Below are 21136 nucleotides of genomic sequence, written 5' to 3'. Positions count from 1 at the left end.
CCGCTGCGGAGCATCCGTAGGACCTTTTCTTCCATCCGCGCTCCCAGTCTTCAGTGGGCTAGAGGAATAGACACATTCCCTTCCTCGCTTTTGGCAACGGAGACATGCAGGGAGATGCCCACTACAGCGAACTTTCAAGGAATGACAACGACTACATGCCTGTCGAGCTCGAAGCCGCTCCGGCCTTTCTAGTGCAGGAGACGATGAGTCCGGGTTTTGAAAGGAGCACGCGAACTGAAGTCGGTCGCAGTTGCCACAAATGCCTCTTCGCCCATCGCAGCGGACCTATGCGAAGATGAGCTTGATTGTACACAAGCTTGAGGTTTTGATCACCTTTCTTAGTCTACACTGCTGACACGTCCTGTGTCTCTGATTCGATCCTGCTATCATGGGAGTAGCCACGTCGTATCGATTCTGATGTGGTATAGTTTGTTATATCAATGGTGGATGGTAAGGGGCATTCCATTATTCAGGATTGCTTGCAGATATGTAGCAGCACCGTGGATAGTTTAATTGGCCCAGCACTAGTTGTGATTGCGGGGGTGGGCCACTAAATTGCGTGATCTGCTGCTGATCCACAATGCGAGGAAAAGAGTGAGTGTATACGGAAGACTTTTCTATTCTAGTCTCCAGCCAATATATGAAGCAACCATCTAACTAGATATCAATTCTACTCAGACCTCGCTCATGTTGCACGAATGTTGAATAAGAGACGATGTCAGTATGTCTCTATACATGACACCGGGTATTGAAGATACAGCCCAGATACAACCGTCAGAATACGTTAAGGCCGATGTTTCCTCTAAATTTCTCTAAACTAGCTCCAATTCTATTTAGGGTTATCAATCCCCGCAATGTCGGCCCCGACAGCCGACACTCCTTAGCAACAAGAAATCACCTTGAAAACCGACCAGAATGGAAATGATGCCAATGACATCGGATATTGTCTCATCAGACACTATAACACGATGGACATGACCTGGTGTGTATGCCAATGTACTTATATATACCATCTATGAACAACTTCATCTCGAGACGACCATGGTGGTGGCCCATGCCCTATATAGATACCCAGCATGAGACGCCCACAGTTCCTCGCGTACTTCAACACCAGGCTAGCCCTAGCCTGCTCTCTCATAGCCGTCTCCTCTTTCAACTATGGTTTCGATAACCAGGGCTTTGCTACCACTCAGGCTATGGACGCCTTTGACAAACGGTTCGGTGACTATAACCCTGGAACGAAGGCGTATGCACTGGACCCAGCCTGGCTATCACTATTCAACAGTCTAAACTACATCGGGTTTGCTGCTGGTATGTGCCTCTGTTTTCCAACGACAAGCGCCGTATGTACTAACTAGCCAGGCGTGCTCATCGGCAGTCAAATATCCGCCCGGTTCGGTCGACGGTGGTGCATGTTTTCGATGAGTTGCTACGCTCTCATCACGGCCACGATCACAGTTACTTCTGGGAACCGGGACCAGATCCTCGCTGCCCGAATTCTGAACTACGTCTATGTTGGGATGGAGTTGGCTGTTGTCCCAACGTTCCAATCTGAAATAGGTGAGCCCCATCAGACTTACACTACCTTTTGTTCTCCAACACTAAAGTGTGGTGTATAGTCCCGGCTCAAGTCCGAGGCCTCGCCGTCGGCACTTACCAATTCAGTATCATCCTGGGCGGTCTAATCATCAACTCCATCTGCCGCGGCACAAGCAAGATCCAAGATGACCGAGCCTGGCGCATTCCTCTTGGTTTATTCTACATCGTCCCAGCAATAGTCTTGTCATTGATATGGTTCGTCCCTGAGAGTCCACGCTGGCTTCTCCAAAAAGGCCGCGTGGAAGAATCCCAAGCTAGTCTTCGGCAACTACGCCAGGGATGTTTCACTCCCGAACAGATTCACAATGAGTTCCGTGAACTTCAGACCGTGCTCGAACAGGAGGTTGAGAACGGCCACTGGGTCGACCTAGTCAAGGGAGTCAATCTGAAGAGAACGGCGCTCGTGTTCATGGTCAATTTCTTTCAGCAAGGTACTGGGCAGGCCTTTTCGTCTCAGTATGGAGCGGTCTATGTTAAGCAGTTGGGGACCATTAACGCGTTCGATATGACAATTGTGCTTTCGCTTCTGAATTTGGTGTCGATCATTGGCTCGTTGGCATATGCTGATCGGGTTGGGAGGAGGTATAGTTATTTTTTTCATTCTCTATTTCCTACTGTCCTTGTGAAACTAAACAAGAGGTCATGCTGACGGGTTCAATGCAGACCCATGCTCTTAGCCAGCTCCGCAGTAATGGCAGCAGGCCTATTGACGATGGGAGGTCTAGGAACTCCAAGCCCCATGACAACGGACTTGAAGAAAGGTGTAGTGGGTATGTACGTGGTCATGGCACTAGGGTTCTCTCTCGGTTGGGGACCTCAGACGTACGTAGTAGCCACCGAGCTACCTGCGCTACGGCTGAGAGACATGACACTGCAGTTGGGGTTCTTTGTCAATGTCATTTCCAAGTATGTTGTATTCTCTCCCGTCATCCTTTCATCCGGTATTTATCTATTGTTTCAGAGGCTAATATGGATTATCCAGCTTTGTCGTCAACTTCACCATCCCCTACCTTGTAGATGCGGAATATGCGGGCCTAAACTCCAAGGTTGGATTAATATTCGGCGCCATTGCGGTTATCGCGTTTGTTTGCACTTTCCTTTTCGTACCAGAGTGCCGCGGCAAGACTCTTGAGCAGATTGATCTCATGTTTCATTCGGGAGTCAAGTTGCGGGACTTTGGATCTTATGATGCTAGTACGTTGATTGCTGAACCGGAGCTCAAAGAAGGTGAAGTGCATAGTGATACTGGTAAAGTTGAAGAGAATGGCGTCAAACAGTAGGCTGTTTCATACGATTGGATGTTACATGTGACAAGAGCAGTACTATGTCAATCGAGTCGTTCCAGGAACAGACGCTATAGCATTCATATCATAATGTGTGGGGAGGTACAGTAATACCCACAATCAGAACAGTTAGTTGAGAAATCTATGTTACATTTAAACATTAGCTGTATTCATGATAGGTACTTTTATTCTCCCGAAAGATATATATCCGTTGGACAGACGTCAAATCAATAGGTATACCGAAAGTGAGCCTGCGCATATTAGCTATCAAAACATGCATTACTGATTCTTAAAGGGGAAGTACTTACTCGGTTTTGAATAACTAGTTGCCCCCTCTTCTGCCGACGGTTGCAAATGTAAAATGCGAGGGTGAATATACCCACAATGATAATCATGAGAAGATGGGACCTGCTTCAATTAGCCCCAGCTCAAGCCTCGTGGAGCAATTGACGTATCAGCACGTACCCCACTGATACCCACACAGCAGTCTGGTACTGTGGTGCCTCCTGCTGACGGACAATATAACTACCTGCGACTCCTCCAAGACCGTTACAGGCAGATACTGCAGCCGCAGTGGTGGCGCGCTTCCACTGTCCTACTATATTATTGGCCATAAACGCGTTCAGTGCCGCCCAGTTGGAGACGTATGCCCCAGTGGCCAAGAATGTCCCGATATACCGCACAGTAACTTGAGTGGATGAAGGGAGTCCGAACATCAAGAAGCCTGCTATGAGACAAAGGGCGTTGAACGTGATCAGTGGCCCGCGTAGCCGGTACGTGTCTCCAACAAGAGAAGTGAAAAGGACCGGTACTACCGACCAATAATATGGCTGTGAGGGTTAGAATACATTTTGCGACATATACAGAAAGATGAGACCTACTGGCGTCGAGAGGATGATAGCTGCGTTGCTAGAAAACCCCATTCCCGATTGAAGAATGATGGGGAGGAAATAGGACAATGCGGTAGAAACCAAGTTGAGAATGAAAAACAAGCATGCAAACCCGTATAGCTTAGGGTCCAAAAAGTTCACAGCGACTTTGCTCCATGAAAAAGGCTCAGGCACCACATCATCACGATCGGCCTGAATCCGCTGTACGGCTAACTGTGCCTCCGCCTCTGATAGGAAGTAGAAGCTTCGGTGTGCTGTTTCAGGGAAATCGACCATCCACCAATATGTGATGATACCAATGACACAGGTGATGAGTCCCTGGACAAGGAACATCCAGCGCCAGCCGCTTAATCCTGCCCGCCCGTCCAAGTGATTTAGGCCGTAATTGACGATCGTGCCTGTTGCCATCACGGTGACCTCTCCCGATTGGAGAAATGCGAATCGGAGCTGTTGTTCCCGTCGGGTGTACCAGGTGCTGATGAGGTAAGTTAAACCCGGGTATATACCGGACATAGCCATTCCTAGAAGCACACGAAGGGCAATAAGTTGTTTCCACGTTTGAACAAACGCCGTGCACAAAGTAAGCAGGCCGAAACAGGATGTGATAGACGCAAACCATATCCGTGGACCGACCCAGCGCACTGCAACCGTGCAGGGAAGTTGAAAGACGACGGAGGCTATGGTAAAGATGAATATCGATACCGAATATCGAGTACCTTCAAGGTCAAGATCACTAAGCATAGTAGTTACCGAGGCCGATGAGAGGATACCGGAGTCGAGCAGATTGAGACTACACAGAATGCCAGCAATTGTACAGAGGCGCAAGTCCACTTTCCAGCGAAGTCTCCTCTCCAGTTCTTTCAATTCCTCCGGAAGAGCGGCCTCCACGAGTTCACGGCCACTCGACTCTAGAACATCCGGCGTCAATGGCGAGGGGGCCATGCCTACCTCGGGAGCTTTTTCTTTGATCATAATGATGGCTTTTTCGTCTTTTTATATTTAACATCGCTTTCCCTTCAATGTCTCCCGCATTTGACCTTATTGTCCCATGGTCATTGAAAGCCGAGAAAAGGTAAAGAAGAAATTCAAACATGAGTCAAATTTCGGCAGGGTGGCAGCTTATCGGTAATGTTTCGTGCAGTTATCTGCAGACTAATGCAATCCCGACCGCAAGCACCCAATAGCGCGATTTCAGCCACAGGAATATTGAGTGTTAATGTACCTAGCATGGTGCCGAGGTCACTTTTAATCGAATGGCCACTTCAGTCCCAATTGTGCCCTCAGCTGACCGGAAAAATTCCAGTGGCTTCTAGGGTAGTACTTCTGGCCAGAGTTGTCCTTTCAGTCGCGTTGGCAATCTTTGGGCGAGGAATAACAATCCCTTGCATTCTTCTTGAAACCATCGTCGCTCATGAGATATTTGTGAGCCTTGTGAATGCTTGTGGAAAGTTCATTGGAATTTGGTTGCCCGCAAACAGCTTTAGTCGGGGAGATCACATGGTCAGCCCGTCCGAGATAAGCATCAAGTCGATCAATAACAAATGCAAATTAAGTATAATTCAAATTCAATTAAAATAAAGGAAAGGATATGTTTAATAATTTATCTTATTATTTTCTAAACCTCCTAGTTCATTATTTTTATGGTTCTATCACTAAAGTCTCCCCTAAATATTCATCCATTGTAGTTTGAAGAGAGGTACATCTATGTAAATATATATTGCAAGTTCAGACTGAATACTCATTAGTCCGAACTACCACGTCCGCCGATCCGAGTCCCATGACCTCCAGACCGTATGGTAAAAGCAGTTCAAAAAATCACAGCTCATATAATCTCACGCTGATCTGAGCAGTCCACGTTCCCAGAATCAATCTAAGTCACCACGTACTACAGTGGCTCCCAACCCCGCAAATGTGACCCCACTCTCTTTTGCATTGTCTTCGGGCGAAGGGAGACCAAGCAATTCGAGACCATGCGAAACTTCTCCCTTTCCCCCGACTGGTGGTGGTGGCATAGTTACCTCCTAAATAGTACGTAGCTGGCTTAAGGCGATCGCTGTGCGTGCCTTTCTTTTTCTTTATTAGAATTCCCCTCTCTCTCTTTTATCTTCCTTTCTTCTCATCTTTATGTACGTACAGTGTTTGTTCACCGCCAACGAGAAATTTCCGCAGTAAATACAGAAATTAAAGAACCAATTTACTCCGGACGCCCGTTACACGTCTGAGCTCACTCTTCCCTACGACCAAATTCTAAATCGACCATTCTACCTTGAAATATATCGTCAATCGCAATGGTCGAACTCATCTCCCCTCCGGATCCTCGCACCCTACTCCCTCCTCTGCTGGCTTGCCTCCCTACTGCTTTTGTATCGCCATTGCCCCCGCCTGCACTTCTGCCTCTCCTATCGCCTGTGCTACGCCAGCGAGTTCAGGTTCTGAGTTCCCTTGCCGCCTCTCCGAGCGAATCATGGCTGCGACTGCTTTGTTGGGATTCTGGGAAGGCTGAGCGTCTTCAGACGATAGTGGACGAGACCAGCTTTGAACCACACCCAGTGTCCGGGGAGATTGAACTGCCCGATGAAGTCCCTGTGGAATATAAGCGTGTGGATGAGGAGACGCTACAATCCCGCGTTCTTCTCTCGGACTATCGTTTAAAGGCCATCTATCTCTGGTGTCCTAATGACAAGGATGGTGGAGGTCCCGGGTGGCGAATCGCAGAACTTCTGCCCCACGAAGACAGTAGGGCAGATGGCGATGTATGGTCGGCATCGATAGGGGAAGCCAACTCTCACTCCAAGGAACGGCTGATAGAGGATACTTTAAGAGCAGCGGAGAAAGAGGAGGAAGCCGCTAAAGACGAGGAAGACGACGACGACGACGATGGTTACTGGGCTCAGTATGACGCTACACCTGGGAGGACCCCATCGGTGAAAACGCCCGCTCCTAATGCACGGTCGGGGCTTCAGCACCAGGACATGTCGGAGGCGTCCTACTTTTCGCGATATGCCGATGTGCAGCCGGCGATGGACAACCATGACCCGTCGGAAGAACAGCCGGAACTCGGACCATCTTCGCTGGGCGGAGATCTGCTGGCCAACCTCCTTAAACCTCATGCTGATAATGAAGCATCCGAGAACCCACTGCAACTTAATGGTCATGGAGACACCGACAGGGCATTGAACCATCCACGACCGTCATCGGCCTCCTCTAACAGTTCGGAGGCTGTTGCCAAGCTCGAGTTAGAGGCGGAAAACCAGTCAGCATGCGAAGTAGGCGTCAAGCAGCATATCAGCTCTAACATCAAGAGTCTGTTCCGGCTCGCTAGAGCCACAGGGATTACGCGCGCCGAGTTTCAGTCGCTCGTGAGAACGGAGCTGGAATTGTTGAATGTGTCTGATGACGATTAGTTATTTGAGAGTCTACGAAGCACTTTTCTTTTCTTGTTTATGGAAACTCGCAGGGTCGATTTGTACATAATATTTCATTCGGTCATGATGATGTTTGAGCGTTGGAGTGTGATTATTATGTTGCATTGGATATCCCACCTTTACTTTCTCTTTTATTTTCATTCTCATTTATATTTATCGTTATTTTTGTTGGTTTTTCTTTCTGTGTTGTAGATTTAAATCTATATGTTTTGATTTTAACTTTTACATTGCTCTCTATTACATTTAAAAAATATGAAACCAAGAAATTCACAAGTGAAACCCGAGGTTAAATATAGAAGAACAAGCAAACGGAAATTCTGGGTCAGGGAATAAAGTTCGGGTGAGCGCCTTGTTCCGTTCCGGCGTGTTTTGTATGGGGATGAAGACACGCAATCAGTGCGCAGCTCCCCTCTTCGTTCTCCGTACGACAACAAGTCTCTCTCTCTTTCCCTTTTCTTTTCTTTCTCTATATGATGTCCTTTTCCTGATTGCTTTCTGTATGTCATCGCATGGAGAATATTCCTGAGTTTCTATTCTCCTTGCTCTAGCTAACCAATTACTGCGTGCTCCCCGTCGCAGCTCGCTAGGTGATCTTTTTTCTACTATTCAATTCTCGTCTTCGATTGCAGCCACTGAGCATGTCTCAATCCCCTTCACCGTCTCTCCGGAAGAGAGGCGGAAAGAAGGAGGCATCTCCTGGACCCTCAGAGGTCTCCTCGCCGTATCCCACCAACCAGGGTGCAACCCCCAAGCCTCAGTCAGAATGGGATTATAGGCTGGCCATAACGGTTCTGACTGTGCTGGCATTCATCACCCGGTTCTATAGGATCTCATACCCCGATGAAGTTGTCTTCGACGAGGTGCACTTCGGAAAGGTAGGTCATATATGTACCCGAAGAGTGACCGGACGTTGCTAACGCGATCATGTGCTTCAGTTCGCCTCCTACTACCTGCAACGCACGTACTTCTTCGATGTTCACCCTCCATTTGGCAAGCTTCTCTTCGCGGCAGTGGGCTGGCTCATCGGCTATGATGGCCATTTCTTGTTCGAGAACATTGGCGACTCGTACATCGATAACAAAGTCCCCTATGTCGCTTTTCGCGCCTTACCCGCAACCCTCGGCGCACTAACAGTCCCCGTAGTTTTCTTGATCATGTGGGAATCGGGATACTCTTTGCCAGCCTGCGTTCTGGCCGCTGGTCTTGTGTTGTTTGACAATGCGCACATTGGTGAGGACAGGTTGATCCTTCTGGATGCCACCTTGGTCATCACAATGGCTCTGAGCATTCTGTGCTACGTTCGCTTCTACAAGCTTCGCCATGAACCTTTCGGCCGGAAGTGGTGGAAGTGGCTGCTGCTGACCGGTGTGTCTCTCAGCTGCGTCATCTCTACGAAGTACGTGGGTGTTTTCACCTTCGTGACCATCGGTGCTGCGGTCATGGTTGACTTGTGGAATTTGCTGGATATCCGCCGTCCTGCCGGCGCTCTGAGCATGATGGAGTGGACCAAGCACTTCGCAGCTCGTGGCTTCGCCCTCATCGTGGTGCCTTTCTTCTTCTATCTGTTCTGGTTCCAGGTCCATTTCGCCATTTTGACTCGCTCTGGTCCCGGTGACGACTTTATGACCCCCGAATTCCAGGAAACCCTCAGCGACAACGCCCTGGCTGCTGAGTCTATCGGAATCCAGTACTATGATGCAATCACCATTCGGCATAAGGACACCAAGGTCTTCTTGCACAGTCATTGGGAACGGTACCCGCTTCGCTATGACGATGGACGTATTTCCAGCCAGGGCCAGCAGGTGACGGGATACCCATTCAATGATACGAACAACCAATGGCAGATTCTTCCCACTGTGCCCCTGGAAGACAATGAGGGCCAGGGCCACAGCGTGAGGAATGGCGATCTCGTCCAGCTGCTTCACTTGGGTACCGACTCGATCCTGCTGACCCATGACGTTGCTTCCCCCTTTTATCCGACCAACCAGGAATTCACGACTGTGACCAAGGATGTGGCCAGTGGTGAGAGACATAACGAAACCTTGTTCGAAATCAAGATTGAGAACGGCAAGGCCGGTCAGGAGTTCAGAACTCTGTCGAGTCACTTTAAACTGATCCATTATCCCACCCGAGTGGCCATGTGGACACACACAACTCCTTTACCCGAGTGGGGCTTCAAGCAAGCCGAAATTAATGGTAACAAGAACGTCCTTCAGACCAGCAATCTGTGGTACGCCGAATCAATCGAGTCGCTGGAGGAAGACAGCCCTCGCAAGCAGAAGGAAGAACGCAAAGTGAAACAGCTGCCCTTCCTTCGGAAGTATCTGGAACTTCAGCGCGCCATGTTCTTCCACAACAATGCCTTAACCAGCAGCCACCCCTACGCGAGTGAGCCTTTCCAGTGGCCCTTCCTTTTGCGGGGTGTTAGCTTCTGGACCAAGAATGATACCCGTGAACAAATTTATTTCTTGGGTAACCCGATCGGGTGGTGGATTGCCAGCAGTCTGCTGGCTGTTTTCGCTGGTGTGATTGGTGCCGACCAGCTGTCTCTCCGCCGTGGAGTTGACGCCGTTGAAGAAAGTAAGTGAACCTGCAGGATAGCAAACGGCGATCGGTAGAAACTGACTTAATGCACTATAGTTTGGGGACCCGGTGCCCGTTCCCGCCTATACAACAGCACCGGCTTCTTGTTCCTCTGCTGGGGAGCCCACTACTTCCCCTTCTGGTTGATGGGCCGTCAGCGGTTCTTGCATCACTACCTTCCTGCTCACCTTGCCTCCTGTCTTGTGACAGGCGCCCTGATTGAGTTCATTTTCAACCTCCAGCCGGTCCAAGCTGTTACCGATAGCGAGGTTGACCCATCGGGCAAGTCTAAGTCTATTCGTCCCCGTCATTTTGTTACGGCCAAGGAACGCATGAGCCGCAAGTCCCTCGTTGCGTGCTGGATCGCCACCCTTTCTATTCTGGCCGTCACCGTTTGGGGATTCTGGTTCTATGCTCCTTTGACTTACGGTACTCCGGGCTTGGACGTTGCCGGTGTAAACGCACGTCGGTGGTTGGGTTATGACCTGCACTTCGCCAAATAAGGCGTTCAAGCCGGGGTGTGCCAGTAGCTTCTGGCAGCATATAGGCGCCCCGAAACTAGGTAACCATCTGGGTGCGCTGATGATATAACTATGGCATGTAAGATAAGTGAATGAGTGCGTGTACATCACGATGATCGGAGTAAGCTTCGGGAGGGCCACGAAAGCGAGTGGCCGGAAGCCCTACGCGGTTACGTTATGAAACGGTGCTCTTTTGGGGCTCATTTGAGTCTGTATTTTCTTTCTCCACTGGGGCCGGAACCATTCCTTTTCATTTTTTAATCTCGCATCTCCTAGAATTGTTTACCCTACTCCTTTTGGTTTTTGCGCCTGTGATATCAATGTAGTAAAACGTTATGATTAGAAAACAAGATCTCTGCATGATTCTACTACATACATAGCCTACTGAGTGCAAAGGAGGTGTCCGCCATGAAAATGCTTTATTGAAATTGGAGCTCAGAAACACCATATCCATGCGCGACATTTTCAAAGTTTACAAAAGGCAACAGGAAAGAAACGCCACATTGAGTATCATCAAACAAGACAAAAAAACCACATCAAGAACGCATATGCAACCTGTATCTAAAACGCCATTCTCTTGCCGATTTCACTCTCCCACCCACGGACTCTCTCGAATCCGTTCGACGCAGTCTGATAATCAACCATCGCTTGGTAAACCTCCTCCTGGCTGGTCAACACAAACGGACCATACTGCACAACCTTCTGGTCCAAAGGCTGACCTGCCACCAGGATGAATCTGGACTCCGATTCGGCGTTGTCCGGCACGGAAGCCTCCACATAATCGCCGCCCTGGTCAAAGACCACATTGTGAAACTCCTTCACTAACTTTGTGGAATCATTCGACCCAAAGACCGTCGTTCCGGAAAGGGTATAGGCAAACGCATTCCACCCCTTCGGCAGGGCCTGCGAAATGCGCCCACCCGGCCGGATCGCAACGTCCAGAAGCCACACGGGCGTATAGGCCAAGTCGCGCACCGAATCAACTCCATGCGACTGGCCCGAGATGACCTTCACCGTGACCCGGTCGTCATCCACCTTAGCGACAGGGATCTCCGACGCGCGCAGATCGCGGTACCGCGGCTCGCACATCTTGAGATTCTTGGGCAGATCGACCCACAGCTGCATGCCAACGTTGGGGCTGCCGTCGGGGTTCTCGTGGGGCATTTCCGCGTGCATGATTCCGCGACCCGCGGTCATAAATTGCAGGTCACCGGGTCCAATGGTGCCCTTGTTGCCGGCGAAATCTTCGTGGTCAACGCCACCGGACAGGAGGTAGGTGATGGTCTCTTGGCCGCGGTGAGGGTGGTCCGGGAAACCGGCGCCCTTGCCGATGGTGAAGTGGTCGAGCATGAGGAAGGGGCTGAAGTTGCGCAGCTTGGCGGTTCCAATTGAGCGGCGAACGCGGGCACCGGCACCCTCGGCTTGTTCGATAGCCAGAAAGACTTGGCGGATTGCGCGGGGAACGGCCATTTTGTTCGTTGGTGGGGTTATTGTCACTGGGAAGGAGTCTGCGTTGATCTGGTTTGGGGTAATTGTGTTGGCGGTGTTTGTAGTGCTGTTGAGGCGAGTGGACACTTCTTGTTGTATGTAGGAAACTAGCGCTTTGAAGTGGCTAGAATATAGCGATAGGAAGATAGCTGTGATTGCGATTGAAAACGACAGAAGGAGTTTCATCGGCGCTGGAGGGGGATATTTATACAGATGTGACGATTAACGAGAAGGTAGTAGAAATTCCTGGAGCCATTGGGACATGGTCATTTAGTCAATTCTTATAATCGACTAATAAGCACCTGCATATTAGCATCTGGCCATAAATTCTGTAGATCGGCAATGAGATGGAGCTTACAAAGATCAAGGTCAGCAGGCGCTAGTCCGCTTTCGGGTACCTCCCATGGATTTCCAATCGCTGATTCAGTGGGGCTGTGGACTGTGGGCTTGTTCCCGGCCGTTCATTGGTGACTGACTCAGAGTTCAATCAGCAAAATGGTTCATTCCTCAGGTGTCTTTTTCCTCATGATGTATACATCTACCATGGTTTTAGGTAATGCTCAGTCATGGTTGAGTTCTTCCTTTGGCCACTGCAATGTCAATGACTCCTGTATATTGGCCTTTCTCAGTAACTCACTCTATGTTCTAGATGTTTTTAAAACATTCGTATTAATTGGGTTTATGTACATACACTTTCCGTACATACAGTTAGAGGGACGCAGGTACTACTAGTACTACTTTAATACAGAAGCCAACCACCAGGCAAATAAACAAACATCGAATTTTATAGCGAAATCACCCAATGATCTTCATTCATTTAATGTTCATCACTGCACAGCATCCATTGATCTGGTTGGTCATTCCCTTCTGGCTCTAGTGCAACTGGCACGTGGTGATAAGCCGGGACCCCAACGCAACCGTTCAATCAGATGTTCTTCACAGCTGTCATGTTGCTCTGCTTCCAACTGCAGCGAGGGCTTTCCCTCCAGAATTCATATCCTCCCATATAGTACCATGATGACCAATTGAACTATCTTTTCTTCTCTTGTTCATATTCTAATTAATAGGATTTCTTTTGATTAAGCGACGTGGGTTTCAGAGTCCCACTAGGGAAGCTCTCATCAGGCCAGATCGTCGCAAGCCTGTAACCCCAGCAAAGCAGGGCCCAACCATATCGACACTTGTCATTATAACTCGCCGCCATGGGTCGGCGCAACCGAATCGTAGCGTCCTTGCTAACTTTAGCATGCGCAACTTCTACTGCCCTCGCGAACAAGAAGGCCTTCAATATCCACGATGATCTGCTCGCGTTTCCTCAAGTACATCTCACCCCTCTTTCAGTCCTTGTGATGAAGCCCGCATATTTGCTAACGTGAAAGTTCAACTTAGTTTCAAGTCCTTTTCCCGGACGAATATGTTCTTGACTCTCACGCGAAAGAGTTACTAAAGACGCAAAGTAGCCCTCCAGTCTACGATGACCAACAGGGAAACTCTCTACAAAAGTCGCAGATCCCTTTAAAGCCTCGCACAGATGAGTCTCCAGACACCAGCTCGCAACAGGAAGGGGGTCCGCAGCTCACATACGAAGAGCTAACCCTCCAAGGCCAACGATTCCTCTGTCAAATCCCGCAAGTTGAGACCGACGAAAGGAGTCCGACGAATGAGACCAAGGAAGCTAGCGAGACGGACGAGGAGCAGGAGCTGGCCCGGGCGACGGACCGCGGCTTGGAACTTCTGAGCGAGATGGAAGGGAAATGCATGTACTATGTGTCGGGCTGGTGGTCGTACTCGTTCTGCTACAAGAAGCAGATCAAACAGTTCCATGCATTGCCTTCCGGCAGTGGGATCCCTAGCTATCCTCCCATGGAGGATCCGGCAACGCATTCATTTATCCTGGGCCGTTTTCCCCGGGCAAGCGATGATGAGGAGGATGGTGAAGCTGAGCGCAAAAAGACCGCAGAGACGACGACAACAGCAACAACAACGGATGTGGCTGAGCTCCAGACGAATGGGGGATCAAGGTATCTGGTGCAGCGCTTGGAGGGCGGGACTAAATGCGATTTGACGGGGAAGAACCGGAAGATCGAGGTTCAGTTCCACTGCCATCCGCAATCGACGGATCGCATTGGTTGGATCAAGGAGCTTACGACTTGCTCCTATTTGATGGTCATTTATACCCCGCGATTGTGTAACGATGTCGCGTTCCTGCCCCCACAGCAGGAAGAGGTTCATTCGATTGAGTGTCGCGAGGTTCTCTTGCCTGATCAGGTTCCCGATTGGGAGGCGATGCGGCAGTATCACCTGGCTCAGAGACTCGTCGAGTCGTCTACCACTACGTCGGAATTTCCTATCGTCGGCGACATTGAGGTCGGCGCCAAGAAGTTGGTGGGCACTGAAGGCAAGGAGATCGAGAAAGGACGTGTAGCTTCCGCCGGAGAAGAGAAGGTGGAAGTGGTGGCTAAACGCGAGAATGGCGAGGTATTGCAGTTGTCCAAAGTCGATCTAGAAAAACTTGGGCTTGACCCAGAGAAGATCGAAACCTTGAAGACCCGACTCGAGGAGCTTGCGCAGGGTAAGGATTGGACGTTGGAACACGTCACGGCCAATGGCGAGCGTGGATTGAGAGGCATCGTGGACACCGATGAAGATGAAGAGGAGGAAGAAAAGCAAGCCAAGACCGAGACAGAGTCGAAAGAACATAACACACTGGAAGAGCCGCAGGAGAAGGCTCCCACCGAGAAGAAGGTCCCGGAGGCTAAGCCAAAGGGCGAGCCAAAGGAGGAACCGCCAACAGAAAACGTGGAAGAAGGTAGCGAGGAAATCTTCAAAGATGAACTGTAACTACCCTTAGATTATGTCATTTTTGTACTTCATGATCTGTAGATTTGTGTCTATTTTTGGTTATCATTGGTATTCCTAGCCAAGTACCTGCAATCTTAGTACCCAGACACCTTAACAAATATACAAAGCGAAACCGTATCATACAGTGCCACAGCCTGTTAATACATAAAGCGATTCGTGAACCATACCCATACTCAAAGCATAAGCACATAGTAAACGAATTTCACTCAACCCAACAGCCCTTGTACCCTGGGCATCAACATACCGGCTTCGACCTCAAAAGACACAGAGTATCATCCAAATCACGGCCAATCAAGACCCTGATATATCATCAGTACTCAACTAAGCAAGCAAGCAAAAGTAGAAACAGAAGCATAACATACGACCCATATCTTCCCAGCGGTGTCCGCCCAAAACACCGCCCAAAACAACGTCCACACTCACACCGTCCATAGTCCTCATCAATAGGAACAGCCCTAACCGCACCGCCAATCTCTGCCAGGAAATCGATCACAGCCTTCCTAATCTCTTTTACGCTTTTGCGTCGGCTTATGGGCTTGACAGCCTGCGTTTCGGTTTCTGAGATTTCTGGAGAAGAAACTGTGATGATTGTACTGGTTGATTTAAGCTTGGAGTGTCTTGATAGACGGCGGCGGAGGGATTTTAGGGACATTGTGTTGGCTTGTATCATTCTCTTTTGTGACTGTTGGTAGTGATATAGGTTTTTGGTAGTTGAGTCTGGGGTGATTTATAATAGTGTGGGTGGTATAGCATGCAAGGGATGTGGAATGTCATTAGGAATGTTGCTCGGTGGTGGGGTTATGTGTTTGTCACTATGATGATGGTGATTATTACTGCCTACTGCTGTGTGTAGATTGGGATGGTGAAGTTGAGCCATGGATGGGAGAGAGGGAAGACGTGAGTGTGACCCTATCTACCTTGTTCATGAGGGGGTAGCTTTTGGTACGTTAGCTGTCGTTTCGCTCTTAGGGGATTGTTGTATGAGTTTATTTGAGGGAAGTCTAGGACTTGTAGCACGAATTTCTCATTTTGGGATCACTGGGGTCTATATCGTGCTTTAGGGTTTTGTATGGTATATAGTAGATAGACAATGGGGATTAGTTAGTGGTGATATTTGAGGGTCATTCAGGCCTATATCTTCAGTGCACCGTATGTCTTACTTCTTCAGTCATTTCAAGGCAGTTGAGGTACCGTTCAATATCGATCAGATTGTAAGGATACCATTACCTATAGTTTGGCTGCATAAGTACGGGGTATACAAGCAAGGAAGCTCGGATAAGAGAAGAACAGGCTGATAAGGCAGTGCACAACGTGACCGAGCGCCCTAGGATGCCTAAGGCTCCACACCCTCACAGCCTCCACTGGAGCAAACCAAACCACCCGAACGGATCGGCCAACTTCCTCCATTCCCTTCCTCTTATGCCTGTCTCTCCCTGAAACTCTCCCGACTTCGACCCTTTCTCCCACATTTCCCTCGTTTCCCTCATCCAACCCCGCCAGGTCAACGGCTCACACGGGAGTTTTCTCCGTTTCGCCCTCTCCTCACCCTTCCCCCTCCTATCCGACCGTTGCGGTGCTGCGGCCTCTGGCTCGATATCGGTACCTGAAGTACTGCCACTGCGTAATTGCCAAGCCCACCACCACGAACTAACTAACACCCCCCCCGACCCATCGACCGTCGCCCGACCTTGGAGTCTACTGTCCGCAATCTCCCTCAGCGCCCAAGCGGGATAACCATTTGGTTACACGACCATCTAGGACCGCTGCTCTTGGGAGCAGCAACTGCAACAATACACTCCTCCTAATACTATAGCCGGAACCCGATCCCGGTTTGCCAGCTGACGGCGCCCACAATGGGTTTCCTCGGTGTGTACACGGCCCTTTACGACTACCACCCACAGGCGCAAGGTGAATTAGAGCTTCGCGAGGGTGACCTATTATACCTCCTCGAGAGCAGTAATGAAGACGACTGGTGGAAAGCCAAGAAGAAGGCGGAGCACGATGATGAGGACGAGCCTGAGGGTCTTGTGCCTAATAACTACATAGAGGAGGTAAGGGTGCATCTTAAAGCGCTTTGTTCTTCAGTTTGGAATTATAGAAGGCATCCTGGTTGTCCTCCGGGCCTCCCGTCCTCTGTTCGGAGTTGGTGGTTGTTCCCACCTTCAGGGGTAGAGAGTGGATCATCGTTGAATCGGGCATTTACTGACTGTGGAACCGAATTGAATACATAGGCCCAACCAATTCACTCAGCCAAAGCGCTCTTTGATTACACACGTCAAACAGATGAAGAAGTGTCCTTCTCGGAAGATGCAGAGCTGGTGGTGTACGACACATCGGACCCGGACTGGACCTTGGTCGGGGTCAGCGGAGATTTCGGCTTCGCCCCTGCGAACTATATCGAGATTGTCGAACAGGCTGCCCAAACTCCTGTAACGTCGTCTGTCCCTTCTCCTCCCGCCGAAGCCGCACCTCCGACCCTCCCGCAGCGCCCAGCGGCGGCACCCACGGAAGAGCCCAGTAACCCCGTCTCAAGCTCGCCCATCGACACCGTTCAGAACCCAGCCGCCGCGGCGATTGCTGATATCATCCACAAACAGCATGCAGAGCCCGAAGCCACCAGGGCAGTGCCACCACCCCCGCAGCCTCAGCCGTTGTATGAACCCGAACCAAGCTATCAGCGGGAGCCTTCGCCGCCGCCGCCAGCTCTACCACAACGTCCCCCATCCCAGCAGATATCTCCCCGTGTAGAATCTCCCCGGTCCCCGGGTCTACCACCACGTCCTCCTCAGATCACCATGGCGCAGGAGCAGGATGTCAAAGGACACGTGAAAGAGTCCCCGCCGTACAACAGAGTCGGCCCTGCACCCCGTTCTCCTTCTGGCTATCACATCTACAATGTCAATGAAATGGTTGAGGTGATGGGCAAAAGGAAGAAAATGCCCACGACCCTAGGTATCAACATTGCCACTGGGACGATCTTCATCTCGCCGGAAGATGATGGAGAAGAGCAGGAATGGACAGCTGACAAACTGTCTCATTACTCCATTGAAGGGAAGCACGTTTTTGTTGATCTGGTTCGTCCCAGTAAGAGCATTGACTTCCATGCCGGCGCAAAAGACACTGCACGCGAGATTGTCGCTGCACTTGGTGAAATTTCCGGAGCCTATCGCGCAGAGGGCCTAAGGGAAGTCATCGCAGCTGGCTCGGGTGGGGGAGGACAGAAGAAGGGTCAAATTCTCTATGATTTTGTGGCACAGCAAGACGACGAAGTGGGCGTAAATGTTGGCGATGAAGTCATTGTTATTGATGACACCAAGTCTGAGGAATGGTGGATGGTCCGGCGTGTGAAGAATGGAAAGGAGGGCGTAGTTCCAAGTAGCTATGTCGAGATCACCGGCTATGCCTCTAACAGTCAGCCATCAGGCGTTGATTCGGGCTTGTCGGCAGTGGAGCGAAATCGTCTCGAAGAGTCAAGGTTGGCCAAAGAGGCTTTGCGCAAGTCGCGAACCGATTCAGTCGATTCACCACGTGCAGAGGTAGGCGCTGTCCGTTGGCTATTTCGCCGATATGTCATGGTTCTATTAGAAACGCTAACAGTTATGTTTAACATTATAGCATCACAAGCGTGACAGCCGAAGCAGCCAAAAGTCAAGTACGTCCCCGTTTCCCCCTTCGCTGTCAGAATAGTTATACTAATGGACCCCTAGAGCCAGATCCAACCAAGACGAGACAATGGACCGATCGCACCAAAACTTTCACTGTGGAGGCTCAATTCATCGGCCTGCAAGACGGTAAAATCCATCTCCACAAGATGAATGGGGTCAAGATTGCAGTCCCCATTCCAAAAATGTCTCTTCAGGATCTAGAATACGTTGAGAAGATGACTGGAGTGTCACTCGACGAGGATAAGCCGCTCTCCGACATCAAACGTCGTTCAACCCAGCGAGAACCTGAAAAGCCTCGTCCTTCGGCCGACAACAAACGTCCTGAGCTTGCTGGAGCTTCGTTCCAGCAGTCCGATTATGATTGGTTCGATTTCTTCCTGAAAGCAGGAGTCGGTCCACACCAATGTGAGAGGTATGCTCAGAATTTCACCAAGGATTCGATGGACGAGAGCATTCTTCCGGATATTACACCGGAAGTACTTCGCACCCTTGGCTTGAAGGAAGGCGATATCTTGCGAGTGATGCGCCACCTGGATACCATGTTCGGTCGTACAGGAGCCAAGTCTAAGCTGCGCAATGTAAGCTTCGGTGGAGAGGAAGTTATCAGTAATGGTGAGGACGGTGGTGGTTTGTTCGCGGGTCCGGGAGGCGTCCTGCGCAACAATACTCGCAAGGGTAGACCAGCGCCGGCCGTCCAGACTGGAGATGTGGTTGACCCCAAGGCTTTCGAGCAAAAGGACGACACCAACAACGCGGAGCCAAAGGAAGCCTCTCCAACGTCTGCGCCTTCGGAAAAGCCCGTCCAACGTGGTTTTGATGACGATGCATGGGAGGTCAAGCAGCCGAAGCAGGCTGCTCCCGCGCCAGCTCCTGCTCCTGCTCCTGCTCCTGCGGCGGCAACGCCGACTTCACCCCCTGCTGCAGCCTCGCCTGCGACAACGCAGCCACCACAACAGCAGCTTACCGGCGCGATGGCAGACTTGTCTGTACTTCATCCTCCCCTACAGCCAACCCCTTCCCAGCCGACTCCCGCTTCACAACCTCCGCCAGCATCCCAGGCACCCCCAGTTATTCAGCCTCAGCCGACTGCTGTACCTGCACCTGCCCCCCAACAGCCACAACAAACGGGTGCTACCCCCGGCTTCTTCTCTCAATTGGGTCAGCCAGGACAGCAATCGCTCCAGAACCCTGCGCAGGGATTCAGTCCCCAGGCCACTGGGTTCCAACAAGCTTCCAGACCACGCCCGCAGCCTCCTCAGACTCTGGGTCAAAATTCGCTGCTTCCCCCTCCACCTCAGCGACCACTTTCTGCACCCCAGAACTTCCCTCAACAGCAAAGCTCCTTTGGTCTCCCTCCACTGCAGCCTCAGCTGACAGGGTTACCTCAAGCGGGGCCGCCACTTGCTGCTCCAGGTCAGAGTCTGGCCGAACTAAACCAGCAGCGATTCCAGCAACCGCTCCAACCACAGCCAACCGCGTTCATGCCTCAAAACCAGTTCCAAAATGGCCTGATGCCACAACCAACTGGATTTCAACCGCAGTCTCAATTTGGAATTCAGCAACAGCAAACTGGCTTCCAGGGACTTGCACCTCAACCCACTGGCTTCGGTTTCCAAGCGCAGCCGCAACAATCAATGCAAACCGGCATTAACTCCGTTCTTCCCCCACCCCTGCAGCCTCAACCCACCGGTATGAATGGTGTCGGTAGCATGCATTACACTACGTCACCACCGCCAATCCCACCAATTCCTCAGCAGCCAACAGCTGCACCGCTGACCCCACAGAAGACTGGACCCGCACCCCCAATCAGATTTGGTGTCAAACATGACGCTCCCAAGAAGCTCGCTCCCCAGCCGACGGGTCTTCGGGCTAATCTTGCGCAAGCCAGTAAGTTCCACCAGCAATATATGTCTTTAGTGGTTACTAATCATGTTGTACAGCGCCCACGAATCCGTTCGGTTTCTAATCTGAACATGTATATAATCTTTTTTGCTTTTGCGGCACATGACATATATCTTATACATTATTTACTCTCCACAACGGCGGTTCCACACGCTAACCATAAAACTCGCGTCTTCCTACCTCTGACGCCGTAATGCGTACTAAAACGTCTTGACCCATCATATCGATCCACGCAGCCATGTTTGGAGCAATGTCCCGCATATTTCCTTCTGACGCAGCCTCAGAAAGCTAGATTTGCCTTCACTTTTTATTTTCCTTTCTGTTTTCTTTCTGGTTACCGTTGTTAAAGCAATACGTAATCCTAAAGATATGTCTTCTTGACCTGTTCGTTGTCTCTTTTGTTCTTGATTGGTGCTTGATATCCCCGATTATCTGCTTCAGGGTGTCTGTCTCTAGAAAACGCTGTCTTCTTTTACAATAATGTATGTTTGGGGACTGGAAACTTCGCCTTTTTGTTGAATGGGCTCCTGAATTGTGCCTTGATACCTCTCCCTGGGATACCAGCCCAATAGTAGTATGATTCTTGTTTTTGCCACCTATTTCTTTTGATAATCTTGGTCATATTTTACGATAGATCCAGGGTGACTCCAATAAATGTATGCCGGGGATCTTAGTTCATATTGTAGCTAGTAGCTACGAGTGCTTTATTCATGACGACCCGGGCTGAGGTTGAGAGACGCAATAAGGGAAATAATGACATAAGCCCGGATGGTCTAGTGGTATGATTCTCGCTTGTAAGCTACCCTCATCGACCTTGCCATCAACATCTTAAATACTAATAATTCTTCCAGTGGGCTACAATAGTACCAATCTGCGAGAGGCCCCGCGTTCGAACCGCGGTTCGGGCCCATTCTTTTT

At 50.2% G+C, this 21136-nt stretch overlaps 7 protein-coding genes and 1 non-coding gene across 8 annotated transcripts; 6 read left to right on the top strand and 2 right to left on the bottom strand.

Annotated features, from left to right (window-relative positions):
- Positions 1-104: 104 nt before the first annotated feature.
- AO090023000340 (sugar porter family MFS transporter) lies at positions 105-2879 on the top strand (the record flags this gene model as incomplete). The annotated part of the gene is made up of 6 exons (XM_023235548.1): positions 105-239; positions 1068-1311; positions 1363-1560; positions 1620-2181; positions 2263-2505; positions 2582-2879. 6 exons carry the CDS (start codon positions 105-107, stop codon positions 2877-2879), a joined length of 1680 nt encoding a protein of 559 aa, XP_023090560.1.
- A 431-nt stretch (positions 2880-3310) lies between these two features.
- Positions 3311-4744, bottom strand: AO090023000339 (putative MFS transporter; the record flags this gene model as incomplete). Its single annotated transcript, XM_023235547.1, has 2 exons — positions 3311-3712; positions 3764-4744. 2 exons carry the CDS (start codon positions 4742-4744, stop codon positions 3311-3313), a joined length of 1383 nt encoding a protein of 460 aa, XP_023090559.1.
- Positions 4745-6060: 1316 nt separating this feature from the next.
- Positions 6061-7176, top strand: AO090023000337 (uncharacterized protein; the record flags this gene model as incomplete). Its single annotated transcript, XM_001820846.3, has 1 exon — positions 6061-7176. One exon carries the CDS (start codon positions 6061-6063, stop codon positions 7174-7176), a length of 1116 nt encoding a protein of 371 aa, XP_001820898.1.
- Positions 7177-7835: 659 nt separating this feature from the next.
- On the top strand, positions 7836-10283 carry pmt4 (dolichyl-phosphate-mannose-protein mannosyltransferase; the record flags this gene model as incomplete). The annotated part of the gene is made up of 3 exons (XM_023235546.1): positions 7836-8072; positions 8193-9777; positions 9838-10283. The coding sequence occupies 3 exons, from the start codon at positions 7836-7838 to the stop codon at positions 10281-10283; spliced, it is 2268 nt and encodes a 755-aa protein (XP_023090558.1).
- Positions 10284-10862: 579 nt separating this feature from the next.
- Positions 10863-11771, bottom strand: AO090023000335 (pirin family protein; the record flags this gene model as incomplete). Its single annotated transcript, XM_001820844.3, has 1 exon — positions 10863-11771. One exon carries the CDS (start codon positions 11769-11771, stop codon positions 10863-10865), a length of 909 nt encoding a protein of 302 aa, XP_001820896.3.
- A 1220-nt stretch (positions 11772-12991) lies between these two features.
- Positions 12992-14630, top strand: AO090023000334 (PRKCSH domain-containing protein; the record flags this gene model as incomplete). The annotated part of the gene is made up of 2 exons (XM_001820843.1): positions 12992-13108; positions 13179-14630. The coding sequence occupies 2 exons, from the start codon at positions 12992-12994 to the stop codon at positions 14628-14630; spliced, it is 1569 nt and encodes a 522-aa protein (XP_001820895.1).
- A 1874-nt stretch (positions 14631-16504) lies between these two features.
- Positions 16505-20412, top strand: AO090023000332 (cytoskeletal protein-binding protein SLA1; the record flags this gene model as incomplete). The annotated part of the gene is made up of 5 exons (XM_023235544.1): positions 16505-16702; positions 16737-16793; positions 16883-18187; positions 18276-18303; positions 18359-20412. 5 exons carry the CDS (start codon positions 16505-16507, stop codon positions 20410-20412), a joined length of 3642 nt encoding a protein of 1213 aa, XP_023090557.1.
- Positions 20413-20980: 568 nt separating this feature from the next.
- On the top strand, positions 20981-21126 carry AO090023t00013. The gene has a single exon. It is a non-coding gene; the product is annotated as a tRNA-Tyr (tRNA).
- Positions 21127-21136: the final 10 nt, after the last annotated feature.

Source organism: Aspergillus oryzae, chromosome 3 (assembly GCF_000184455.2).
Source record: "Aspergillus oryzae RIB40 DNA, chromosome 3".
Taxonomy (NCBI): domain Eukaryota; kingdom Fungi; phylum Ascomycota; class Eurotiomycetes; order Eurotiales; family Aspergillaceae; genus Aspergillus; species Aspergillus oryzae.
This window is presented reverse-complemented; position numbering and strand designations above follow the sequence as displayed.